Genomic DNA, 13,155 nt, shown 5'->3' with positions numbered 1-13,155 from the left:
GAAATAAATAATCAATATCAAACATTATCTCTCCAACATCACATCTTTTTCATGGGTTAGTTAATGACTTTTAGAAGAAAATAAAGTGAAACAATTGAGAATATATCCATGCATACAGTACAATGCCTGAAATAATGGCTAGCCATAATAATACGTACATGTTTTAAGCATCAAAGCTCTCTCCAAATACTCATCTTCAGACACTGGCTTTCCGGCAATCTCCAGCTTTAGGTGGAAATCTCTTACAGCCCAAATAAACATGGGGAAATGTCGGCTAAATTCTCCCTCCTCATCTTTATTGTTCTGTGATTTCACTTTAATTAGCTGAGTGATTTCCTCTGTAAATCTGTTACATTCTTATAAGGAGATACAACATTTTACTTCAGATTGTGTGCTCCACTGAAGGTGGTGGTGTGAATTAGTAATTGTACTCAAGTCATGTGGACTTTGTAGATTCTGCCTAAATGAATAATTGAATGCCTATACATTTTCTATAACGAGTGAAAGAAAATGAGGAGAAAACTGTCAAGTCTGTCATCATACTGTTAAGTCTGCAAGAAAGTGGAACACAGAAAGATTTGGGTTTAGCAGATTGCAGACTATTGAAATGTAAAGCCTTGTACACGCCTATGAGGACTGTGGAATGGCAAGGGTTGGGACTCAGGCATGCTGGCACTGTGATAAGTGAAAATGCAAAGAGAGTAGACCACAGAACAGCATGGATCAGGCGGGATGTGTAGGAGAACAATGCCCTTGGCTTGCGCTCAGCTGACGCACACAAAGCAACAGTTAATGATGGTCATGCCTAGGAAAACTCATGGAGAAGCATGTGATTTGTTTGATCAGCTGATAGATTTACAAAGCTCTGATTTGCTGTGATTACATCCTGCTTTAGAATTTGATTATGACTAGCAAACCAGGGACTTGTATATATATCACCTGACCAAACTTATCAAATGCTTCTTCTTGAGTTCTCCGAGACATGGCCATCACTACCAGTACCAACAAGCAGATTGCTTGCCAAAACATCAAGGGTTGTCAGGGCGGATGTAGACATACTAGATGTACACATACTAGATTCTCAGTAGAGGCGGCCCCAACTGGCCAAGTTGGCTGAAAACTGTCTAGCATGTGTAAAAGGCTTAAAGGACATCTGAAGTGAGAGGGATATGGAGGCTACCATATTTATTTTCTTTTAAGCAATACCAGTTGTCTGGCAGTCCTGCTGATCCTCTGATCATTTAGCCATAGACCCTGGAAAAGCATGCAGCAGATCAGGTGTTTCTAACATTATTTTCAGATCTGACCAGATTAGCGGCATGCATGTTTCTGGTGTGATTCAGACACTACTGCAGCCAAATAAATCAGCAGAGCGGCAAGGCAACTAGTATTGTTTAAAAGGAAACACATATGGCAGCCTCTATATTCTTCTCACTTCAGTTGTCCTTTAAGGCCCTGGTGCAAGAAGTGACAAGAGAATGGTCTAAGGGCAAGGTACTTTAAAGAGGCACTGTAGTGGCATAAAGTACAATGCAATAAATTATTCAGAATACCCATTTTTTTATCGTAAGTTTCCTGTATTCAGCTTCAAAAATACCTCATAAATATCTACGTATTGCTGTACATAAATATGTAGCCTTGCCCTCCCAGTGATATTTCACCTAGACTGTTTCAATAGAAACAAGAAAGGTATGTCCCACTCTGGGATAAGGTAATAATAAAAAATATTCATGAACTCTCTATTTACAAGAGAAAATGTAATTTATTAAAGGACTACTATTGCAAAAACTTGTAAAATTTAAAATATATGTTAATGCATACAAATAAGAAGTAAGTTTTTTCCAGATTAAAATGAGCCATAAATTACTTTTCTGCCATCTTGCTGTCACTTACAGTAAGTAGTAGAAATCTGACAGAACTGACAGGTTTTGGCCTAGTCCATCTCTTCATGGGGGATTCTCAGCCAGCCCTTTATTCTTTTTAAAGACACTCCATGAAAAGGATTTATATAAATATGCTTGCCAGCCTCGCTGATCACTTCACACTTTTTTTTAGTAGTTGGACGGAGCAACTGCCATTCACTAAGTGCTTTTGAAGATAAAGAAACCCAGAAGAATCCTCCATGAGGAGATTGGCTAGTCCAAAACCTGATGGTAATGCCAGATTTCCACTACCTACTGTACTTGACAGCAACATAGGAGAAAAGTAATTTATGGCTCATTTTACTCTGGAAGAAATGTACTTCTTATTTGTATGTGTTTACATGTATTTTCATTTGTACAATTTTTGCAATAGTTGTCCTTTAAGGACTTATCCAGTAGTAATAAAACCATAAAACATTTCAAATATCCCCTAATGCTGAACGTAATCAGACCTCTTAAACAGGGGTGCTCGGATGCCCCTTTTAAAAATTCGAATTGATCCGGATCCGGATACCCAGATATCCACATCCAATTCGGATATCCGCACCCAAACGTTCTGTGATCCACGTTCATGCGGATATCCAAACGCATTATCCGCGGAATATCAGACCTATTCGGATATACACATAGAAAAACGGAAGTGGCCTCTAAATTGCTTTGAAAACGTTTTTTAGGGTAAATGAGGCATGTAGCATCATTATTTTTTAAAGGGGAACACTAATTGATGATGTGGGGACTTAAAATTCCCCCCCCCCCAAAAAAAAAAAATGGACAGTAAATTTTTAACATCAGGAGTCTAGGTTCCAGGATTCAGGAAGCGGTCGTACTGCCGCAGTTGGGGCCTCCCCACAACTGGGACAGCACAGACACCTCCCAAAAAATTACACAGCAATAGAGATGGCCCGAACGGTTCGCCGGCGAATGGTTCCAGGCGAACTTTGGGTGGTTCTCGTTCGCAGTGAACCAGGAACTTTTTTTCAAAAAAGTTTGGTTCGCCCATAGACTTTAATGGCTGCCGACTTTAACGGTTAATAGCACAGTCTCCTTACATAGTAAAAACACCAAAATTGTTGAGAATGTTAAGTGGAATAGTGGGAACAAGAGGAAAAAAACATTTTTCAAAAAGACCTTATACTTTTTGAGAAAATCAATTTTAAAGTTTCAAAGTAAAATGAGTCGATTCATAAAAAAGAACTGATTCATTAAAAAGAACCGGATGATTCATGAACCGTTAGTATAGCAGAGAATGCATCCTGAGCAGGACGTGAAGCTGCCGGCTCCGCTGCTGTCTCTCCCCACCTGCCTGCACCTGTCACCTTCACCTAGCCTGGCACTCGGTGCACCCATGGGTGCACCGGGTGCCAGGCTAGGTGAGGGTGACAGGTGAGGTGGTGGGGAGAGACAGCAGGTGCACTGGGTGCCAGCCTAGGGGTTGACAGGTGCAGGCAGGCAGGTGGGGAGAGACAGCGGGAGCTAGCAGCTATGCGTACGAAAGGACGCATTCTCTGCTATGTGGGAGGCATCAGAGATCTTCAATCAACTTAACTGAAGATCGCAACATAAGAGGAGACATTGTTCGTTGGTTCGCTTACCGAGGATATTGGCGTGGGATTTTTTTTTAAAGGTACAGGTAAGTATTTATGGTTAATTTAGAATAATAAAATACTTTTCTCGTGGTTGTGTTTTTATTTCATTTAACCCTTTGTGGAAATGGGTAAGGGGTACTTTGTACCCCTATACTAATTTCTCCTGGGAGGGGGGTGGGCATCTGGGGTCCCCTTCTTAAAGGGGACTCCCAGATACCACCATGAACCCCCCACCCCAGGAAGTCGTCGCCCCCACCTCCTCCTGGGGCACCGGAGGTGGGGAAGAGCCCCTTGTCCATGGATTGGACAAGGGCTCCGGGGGGGGGGGAAGGCTTGGCCACCCCTCCCCCCTGGAGCCCCCCCATACTATTGACCATGCGGGCTGGTATAGCTCAGGGTGCAAAGCCCCAGTCGGCCGGGGCTCTGCATTCTGGCTATCCCAGCCTGCATGGGGGACAAGGGGTTACAGAGGCTCGGGAGGGGGGACCCCACACCAATTTTTTTTTTCAAATTTCCCACACACAGCACATAAAAATAATTAAAAAAATAAAACATTTTTTTAAAAGACTTACGAGCCCACAAATGTGAAAAAAGGTTAAATACCTTTTCATAATCCGGATCCATTGAGGACGCCATCCGCGCCCTCCCGTTCATTCCGCCATGGCTCCTGCAGTTATAACGGCCCCGGTCGGGTCCCGACCCCTCTGAACGGGTCGGGTTCTCATTCCCCCCTCAATATGGCCGCCATTCCCCCCTCAATACGGCTGCGCAGCTCTAGGACCTCCTCCCGATGCGTCCGATGTATGCACGCATATTGATGATGCGGCGGGAGGAGGGCCCAGAGCTGCGCAGCTGCAATCGCGTCTATGCGAACTGCGCAGCCGCAGCAATCTGTGGTGGCCATATTAAGCGGGGAATGAGAACCCGACCCGTTTGGAGTGTGGCCTCGGAAGTCTGTTAAATATTGTTTCCTGCTATCTTTTTAACATATCCTGCAAATTTGGTGTTGCTAGGATGTAAGGGGCCTTTGCTATTAACTGCTAAAGTCGGCAGGTGATAACCAACCAGAATAATAGGGGTGCAAAAGTGTTGAGTTCTGCCATAGGCTTCCATTGGGCTCCCTATTTCACTTCCAAAAATCTCAAATCTTTTCAAAGGGCGATGGCTCAGCAGTGGCAAATTTTCTAGCATTGTAGGGACTCTTAGGGGGATCATGACTGGTGAGTTTCAGGCCCCTAGGCCAAAGAGGTCATAGCCTAGGGTCACGAAAACCTGTTTATTTCAGCAATGTTAATGGTGGAGATTCTGACGTACATAAATCGCAGCCTTGGCCGTTAGCAACGTCAATGTCAGAATCTGCTCTGCTGGCCTTGATTCTCTGGACAGTTTGTTGGTTTTCTATGCAGGTTGCATAGTTCAGTCCAGGGAAAAGAGGCCTTTCTGTCAGCTTGCAAGATCTGGGAGGCGTGCTGCTGTGGTGACTAATTTGCATCCACTTATCTTGCAAATTGCATTTCTACTTCCCTTGAAGGTTTTCAGTATAAATGTCACTTCCTCCCAGAATTCCTTGCTCGTCATAGGTTCTGTTTTGTGAGACTGACTTTAGAGCCTCAGCCTCTTTGTATCTTGTTGCTAATATATTCTAGTGTAGTTAATTTGAGAGGAGCGCATTTTGCACTCCTATTAGTACAGTTTGTTCTGTATTATTTGTACTGCCTAGTCTTGTCTTGTCCTGTGACTGTCCTTGTGATTGCACTATGGCGGTGGTGGCTGATAGTGAATCGGTTAGTCCTACGAATGCTTGCTGTTGTCTGGTGTTAGGCAACCGATTAGCAAGCATTCCCGCTATCAGTTTGTCTTTGTTTTCCATGTTCATTTGTTAGTCAGAGTTGGTACGCTTATCACTGTTGCGCTTCTCGTGTGGTGACCGTGCTATTAACGCGCTTGTCACTGTTGCGCGTAACGTGCGGTGACCGCGTTTAGTTAGTTCTTTGTTATTTTCCTTGGCGTTCAGATTGTAGTTATTTGCTGTGTCTTCCTTTACTTTATTCATGCTCTGTCTGTGCTCAGTCTTGTGTTACTAATAGCGATCGCCTCTCTTGCGATTGGCTTTCCCACTCTGGTATGTTCTTTTGCTATATGTCTACCGTCGCCGGGTGGCGACTAGATTGGTAGACATTCATATAGTCTGTCTCTGTTCTGGCTCTCTATTGACTTGCTACCTTGTTTATTGCTCATTGCTGGTTCACGTCGTGCAATTTCAATCTGGCATCTGTGGTTGTGCAGAGGTCTTGTTCCTCTGTACTCCACAGCTCCACCTGCTGGTTGGAATTCCCCTCTACAAATGTATTTGCATATACTGGGTACTCTGCTTCTCTGATCGTGGGGATTCCCATCTGCTTCAGCGCACTTGGCGTCCGCTGACTGTGGAAATCGACCCTAGATCATTACAGTCTGAATCTCAAGACATGTCTCATGCAGGTAGAAGGCATATTCTTATACTTGTACTCCAATGTTGGGTTCCCTACATCTCTGCAAACCAGAGTTACAGGGGTGCAAAAGTGGTAAAATCCCCCATAGGCTTTCATTGGGCCTCCTATTTCACTTTTCAAAATCTCACATTTTTTCAAAGGGCAATGGCTCAGCAATGGCAATGGCTCAATGTTGGGTTCCCTACAGAAATGTAGGGAACCCAACATTGGAGTACAAGTATAAGTATAGAATCGCCACCATTGACATTGCCTAAATAAACAGGTTTTTGTGACCCTAGGCTATGACCTCTTTGGCCTAGGGGCTCGAAACTCACCAGTCATGATCCCCCTAAGAGTCCCTACAATGCTGGAAAATTTGCCACTGCTGAGCCATTGCCCTTTGAAATGGTGTGAGATTTTGGAAAGTGAAATAGGAGGCCCAATGAAAGCCTATGGGGGATTTTACCACTTTTGCACCCCTGTAACTCTGGTTTGCAGAAATGTAAGGAATCCAACATTGGAGTACAAGTATAAGAATATGCCTTCTACCTGCATGAGACATGTCATGAGATTCAGACGTTGCTAACGGCCATGGCTGCGATTTATGTACGTCAGAATCGCCACCATTGAGATTGCCTAAATAAACAGGTTTTTGTGACCCTAGGCTATGACCTCTTTGGCCTAGGGGCCCCAAACTCACCAGTCCTGAGCTCCCTAAAAGTCCCTACAATGCTAGAAAAATTGCCACTGCTGAGCCATTGTCCTTTGAAAAGATTTGAGATTTTTGAAAGTGAAATAGGGAGCCCAATGAAAGCCAATGGCAAAATTCAGCACTTTTGCAGTGCACCCCCATAACCATAACAACACCAAATTTGCAGCATATGTTAAAAAGATAGCTGGAAACAATATTTAAAGGACTTCCGAGGCCACAAATATGAAAAAAGTTAAATACCTTTTCATAATCCAGATCCATGGAGGACGCCATCCGCGCCCTCCCATTCATTTCGCCATGGGTCCCGCAGTAATACTGGCCCCGGTCGGGTCCCGACCCCTCCGAATGGATCGGGTTCTCATTCACCGCTCATTATGGCCGCCACAGATTGCTGCGGCTGCGCAGTCCGCATAGACGCGATTGCAGCTGCGCAGCTCTAGGGCCTCCTCCCGCCGTGTCATCAATATGCGTGCATACATCGGACGCATCGGGAGGAGGCCCTAGAGCTGCGCAGTCGCAATTGCGTCTATGCAGACTGCGCAGCCGCGGCAATCTGTGGCGGCCATATTGAGGGGGGAATGAGAACCCGACCCGTTTGGAGGGGTCGGGACCCGAACGGGGCCATTATTACTGCGGGTGCCATGGCGGAATGAACGGGAGGGCGCGGATGGCAACCTCCATGGATCCGGATTATGAAATGGTATTTAACTTTTTTCATACTTGTGGCCTCGTAATATATATATATATTTTTTATTATTTTTATGTGCTGAGTGTGGGAAATCTGAAAAAAAATGACGTTGGGTCCCCCCTCCCGAGCCTCTGCAACCCCTTGAGCTATACAAGCCCGCATGGTCCATGGTATGGGGTGGCTCCGGGGGGGAGGGGCGGACAAGCATTCCCCTCCCCCCCCCGGAGCCCTTGTCCAATCCATGGACAAGGGGCTCTTCCCCACCTCCGGTGCCCCAGGAGGAGGTGGGGGCGATGACTCCCTGGGGGGGGGGGGGTTCATGGTGGCATCTGGGAATCCCCTTTAAGAAGGGGACCCAAGATGCCCACCCCCTCCCAGGAGAAATGAGTATAGGGGTACAAAGTACCCCATACCCATTTCCACAAAGGGTTAAATGAAATAAAAACACAACCACGAAAAAAGTCCTTTAATTTTCTTAATTAACCAGAAATACTTACCTGTACCTTTAAAAAAAAAATTCCCACGCCAATATCCTCGGTAAATGATCCAACGAATTACAGTATCCTCTTATGTTGTGATTTTCAATTAAGTTGATTGAAGATCTCCGAAGCCCCCCACATAGCAGAGAATGCGTCCTTTCGTACGCATAGCTGCTAGCTCCCGCTGTCTCTCCCCACCTGCCTGCCTGCACCTGTCAACCCCCACCTAGGTTGGCACCCAGTGCACCCATGGGTGCCAGCCTAGGTGGGGGTTGACAGGTGCAGGCAGGTGGGGCGAGACAGCAGCGGGAGCCAGCAGCTTCACGTCCTGCTCAGGACGCATTCTCTGCTATACTAACGGCTCTTGAATGAGCCGGATCTTTTTAATGAATCGGATCTTTTTTAATGAATCAACTCTTTTTGTTTTTACTTTAAAATCGATTTTCTCAAAAACTATAAGGTCTTTTTGAAAAATGTTTTTCCTCTTGTTCCCACTGTTCTTCTTAACATTTCCTGCAAGTTCGGTGTTTCTAGCTTTTAAAGGGGCTTTGCTATTAACTGCTAAAGTCGGCAGGCATTTAATTTTCCCACGGTCAGAAGGAGTTATTTTAAAATGATTTTCTCAAAAACTATAAGGATTTGTTGAAAATGTTTTTTCCCCTCTTGTAGTCGCTGAAAGAGTTCAGGGGATAGACACCTTGAAACATCTTTTCCATCACTTTTCTGGCCAGCATAAATGTTTCTAGTTTTCAAAGTCTGCCTCCCCATCGAAGTCTATTGCAGTTCGCGAAAGTTCACGCGATCCGAACTTTCACGGTAGGTTTGCGAACCGGGTTTGCGAACCTAAAATCGGAGGTTCGGGCCATCTCTACACAGCAATTGTGTTTAGATAGTTCACCATGGCACTTGGTGGTACCACGGTTCAGTAAAAAATTAGGAGAGGTTCCAGGAAGCGGTCGTACTGCCGCAGTTGGGGCCTCCCCACAACTCGGACAGCACAGACACCTCCCAAAAAATTACACAGCAATTGTGTTTAGATAGTTCGCCATGGCACTTGGTGGTACCACGGCTCAGTAAAAAAAAACTTAACCAGGCTTATGGAGCCTGGAGGTTGTGGTGGTAAAGATTGGTAAGGCAGGCATAGTGATTTCCAGCCACTTCATTTTTCTCTCTTGCCAACAACAGGGGCCAGGAATTCACCAACCACCCAAGCCTGATTTATTTTCAGGAAAGTCAGTCTGTCCACAGACTGGGTGGACAGACGAGAGCGCTTCTCAGTCACCACGCCACCGGCCGCACTGAAGCACCTTTCGGACAGCACGCTGGAAGGGGGGCAAGCAAGGACTTCCAGGGCGTACTGCGCCAGCTCGCTCCAAATTTCCAGGTGCTTGACCCAGTAATCCAAGGGGTCCACAGGGGTTTCGCTGTCAAGCCCGCAGTAGGATCCCATGCAGTCTGCAACCATCCGGGTCAGGTGCTGGTTCTGGCTTTAAATAGCCACATGCTGCTGCAGGCACCTCCTCAGTCGGCAGCTGTACCGGCGTGGCCTTTGTGAGAGACAGCAGGTTTGATGGGCGCCTGCTGCTGATGGACCCAGGCACTTGCTGCTGTGCTGGCTGAACTGTGACAGCAGGGGAGTGGGAAGTCTGGGGTAAGGCTTCCTCCAAGCGCCGAACCAGGGACCGCTGCAAGTCCCTCATTCGGCGCACAGGGTCTCCTCCTGCAGGCAGGAACTGATGCAGCTTCCCCTTCAGCCGTGGGTCCAGCATCAGGGTGATCCACATGTCCTCCCGAGCATGCATCTGCTTGACTCTTGGGTCACTGTGCAGGCACTGCAGCATGCGCGCTGCCAAAGGGAAGAGGTGTGCCATCTCTGCTGAAACATACTCGTCTTTACACCCAGTGCTGTCCTCCTCCTCTGATTCCTGAGCCTCCCCCTGCTCTCTCCACCCCCGCACCACTGCAGCTGCACTCTGCTGTGCCCCCTCATCTTTGAGGTCAGGGACCTCCAATTCCTCCAAGTCCTCCAACTCACAGTCCTCAACCTCCTCCTCCTGATGCACAGAGGTGGACTGTGGAGGCTGCTGCTGCTGCTCCTGCTGCTCCTGCTGGATCAAGGCTGCCTCTCCCACTTCCAGCAGAGTGTCGAGGGCCTTCTCCAGCATGCACACTATGGTCACCCACTCACATAGCGATGCACGGTCCCGGCTGACCATGTTGGTGGCCTCCAGGAAGGGTGCCAGCACCAAGCACACCAGCTGCATTTTTCCCACTCTGCATTCAGGATGATGTCCGGGAGGTGGGTGGTGCTGGTCCCGAACACGGTGGCATCCGCGGGGGCTCTGGCTAGGTATGAGTTGACAGCCTGCCTCTGTTCAACCAGATGCTCTAACATGGCCAGGGTGGAGTTCCATCGTGTTGCAACATCAATAATGAGCCGGTGCCGTGGCTTGGCCGCCCCTCCCCCCCCCCCCCCCCCCCGGGGCCAACCCATACCATGGACCATGCGGGCTGGTATAGCTCAGGGTGCGAACTAACCCACGGTTTTATGAGCCGCTTTCAAAAGTGGCTCCATCCCCTGGTAGGTGCTCAGAAATTTTTGCACCACCAGGTTCAGGACGTGGGCTAGACAGGGGATGTGGGTGAGGTCTCCCCGGTGGATGGCAGCAACAAGGTTGGCCCCATTGTCGGACACCACCTCTCCGACTCTGAGGCCTCTGGGGGTCAGCCAACTCCTCTCCTGCTCTTGGAGTTTTTCCAGGACGTGGTCTGCCGTCAGCCTGTGCTTCCCCAGGCTGACCATCTCCAGCAGCGCTTGGCAGTGGCGGGCCTTCACACTGCTGCTGAGGCGGGGGCGTTTGGCGGAGCGTGTAACCGGACCACAGGAACCTGCTGACCTTTCCCTGTCCCTGCTGCGGGGTGGCACCACCCACTGGATTGCTGTTGTGGCCGATGCTGCTGTCCCCTCCTCACCCCCTTCCACCAAACTGATCCAGTGCGCCGTGAAGGACAAATAGCGGCCTGTCCCGAACCTGCTACTCCAGGAGTCCATGGTCACATGGACCCGCTCACCCACCGCATTATCCAGCCCATGCTCCATGTTGGCCATCACGAAGCGGTGCAGTGCTGGGATGGCCGTGCATGAGAAATAGTGCTGGCTGGGTATTGGCCAATCTGGCATTGCGCTCTGCAGGAGTGCACGCATGTCACTCCCCTCCTGCACAAAGGAGTAGGGGAGGAGCTGGGAAGACATGGCCTGTGCAAGCAGGCCATTCAGCTGGCGCATGCGACGGCTGCTGGGAGGCTGAGCCCTGACCACAAAGGACTCGCTCAGCAGGGTCTGTTGGCGTTTCTTGGTTGCACGGGAAGAGGAGGAGGGAGCAGAGGAGACCGCTGAGGACTGACTGCCTGAACAGGCCTCAGTGTCGGCAGGAGTGGCACTGGCAAAGGGGGTTCTGGTGGTGCTTTTGGTCGGAACACTGCCAGCGCCAGCTTCCTTCAGCCTCTTGAACTCCTCCTCATGCTCGTGAAGATGTTTGTTGGCCAGTTGGTTGATGAAGCTGGAGGTGCCATAGTTGGAGGGGTTGCAACCTCTGCTCAGCTTCACCTGGCACAAGTTACAAGTCACGAACTTGCTGTCCACTGAGGGCAGATCAAAAAAATGCCAGATTGGGGATTGTAATTTGCCCTTACGTCCTGAATGGGCTGCTGCTGCTTTCTTTCAGCCTGCAGTGGTTGGGCCTGCGGTGGTTGGGGCCTGGGGTTGAGTGGTACGGCTGGTGGTAGCGGCAGAAGATGAAGTAGCAGGCTGTGGGTCCCGCATTCCACGACCACTGCTGCTTCTGCCAATGTCAGAGATGCTGATCCTCCGTGCCAGACCCACGGATGTATCCTCCTCCTCAGACTCAGAGCCAACATCCCCCTCCTGTGGTTGGTAGTCACGGTCCTGCAAGATGTCATCATTATTATCATCATCATACTCCCCCTCCTCAAGCAATTGCTGGGATGTTGATGACCCCCCAAACTCCTCTTCGGCGGATACCACAGGCAAGGAATCCCTCCCAACAATAACTGTCAACATCTGTGACTCCTCCGCAAACCTTATAGTGGCCAGAATGTCAGTGGTAGCCCTCATTGCACTCTCTGACTCTGGACTACAGAGCGCGCTGACTGAGCTTAGGCTGCCCGCTGGGGTCAACATGATGGCCGATGAGTCCCCATGCGCTGCTGGGCGGCTGCTGATGCTCCTGCGAACAGGAGTGGTGGTGGGGGTGTGTGTTGTAGAGGTGGTGGTGGCCTACTCGTCATCTACCATCAGCTGCATCACAGGCTTGGCGACTTTCTCCTCCAATTTGCGGCACCGACCCTGCTGAAAAATGGCCGCTACACGCTGCAGCGCATCTGCAGCGTGACTCCCCCTATTAGCTGGGCACCCAGTGCGTCCACAGCCAGTGGCTAGCGGTGGAATGGACACTGGTGTGGCAGAACTGCTGGTGGTAACGGTGCCAGCAATGTTCCTTCTCTTATTGGCCTTGATGGCCTTCCCCTGGGTGCCAGTGCCAGCAGACATAGTACAAGTTTGTGTGTTATGATGATGTCACCAGATGGAAGTGGGGTACTTGCACTTTATTCAAATCGGGTTAATTGGTGTTGGACTTGAATGTATCTGCACGGAGTGACAGACAGCAGAGTAGAACACAGTGTGAACAATGACGGATGGTCTGTCACACACACTGACACTCAGAGTCAGCAGCACAGCAGAAATGCAGTAATCTGACACACAGACAGTACTACTCTAACAACACTGCAGTACTAAATAACTACACAATAAATCCCTATGCCCTAAACTATACTGTGTAGCTAAGGCAATAGCACAGGCCTGGCCTGTGTGCACAAACAGCACACACAGACACCTAACTACCAGAGCTGCTGCAGGCTGCAGCAGAGACTGTCACAGCTCACAGAAAGCAGAGACGGTCACAGCTCACAGACACACACACTAACTACAATCACAATACAACACACTACTACTAGCTAAACAACAATCAAACAGTCTTATTGTACAAGTGGTAAGGTGTAAAAACGCTGGGTTTAACACAGTATAATGCACTTGCTTCAGCCAAACACACTGGAGTGTCTCTCTCAGTGGCAGTCAAGCAAGGACGAGATTCTCATCATGGCCGCCTCTTTATATACAGGAGGGACTGGCCAAGGTTCCCCTCTGTGATTGGTTGCTTGGGCTTAGGCTGGGAGCCCTCTGATTGGCCCAATGACATCATGGACATCATCTCCATGGT

The 13,155-nt window shown here is 48.7% G+C and overlaps 1 protein-coding gene across 1 annotated transcript in view; it reads right to left on the bottom strand.

Annotated features, from left to right (window-relative positions):
• Positions 1–13,155, bottom strand: part of LOC137525992 (guanylate-binding protein 3-like) — a 199,690-nt gene that overhangs the window by 3,141 nt on the left and 183,394 nt on the right. The window contains exon 8 of the mRNA XM_068247202.1: positions 159–346. Coding sequence (XP_068103303.1) covers positions 159–346 — 188 coding nt within the window. The remainder of the gene's footprint in view (positions 1–158; positions 347–13,155) is intronic.

This window comes from Hyperolius riggenbachi, chromosome 7, assembly GCF_040937935.1.
Source record: "Hyperolius riggenbachi isolate aHypRig1 chromosome 7, aHypRig1.pri, whole genome shotgun sequence".
In the NCBI taxonomy this organism is placed as follows: Eukaryota; Metazoa; Chordata; class Amphibia; order Anura; family Hyperoliidae; genus Hyperolius; species Hyperolius riggenbachi.
This window is presented reverse-complemented; position numbering and strand designations above follow the sequence as displayed.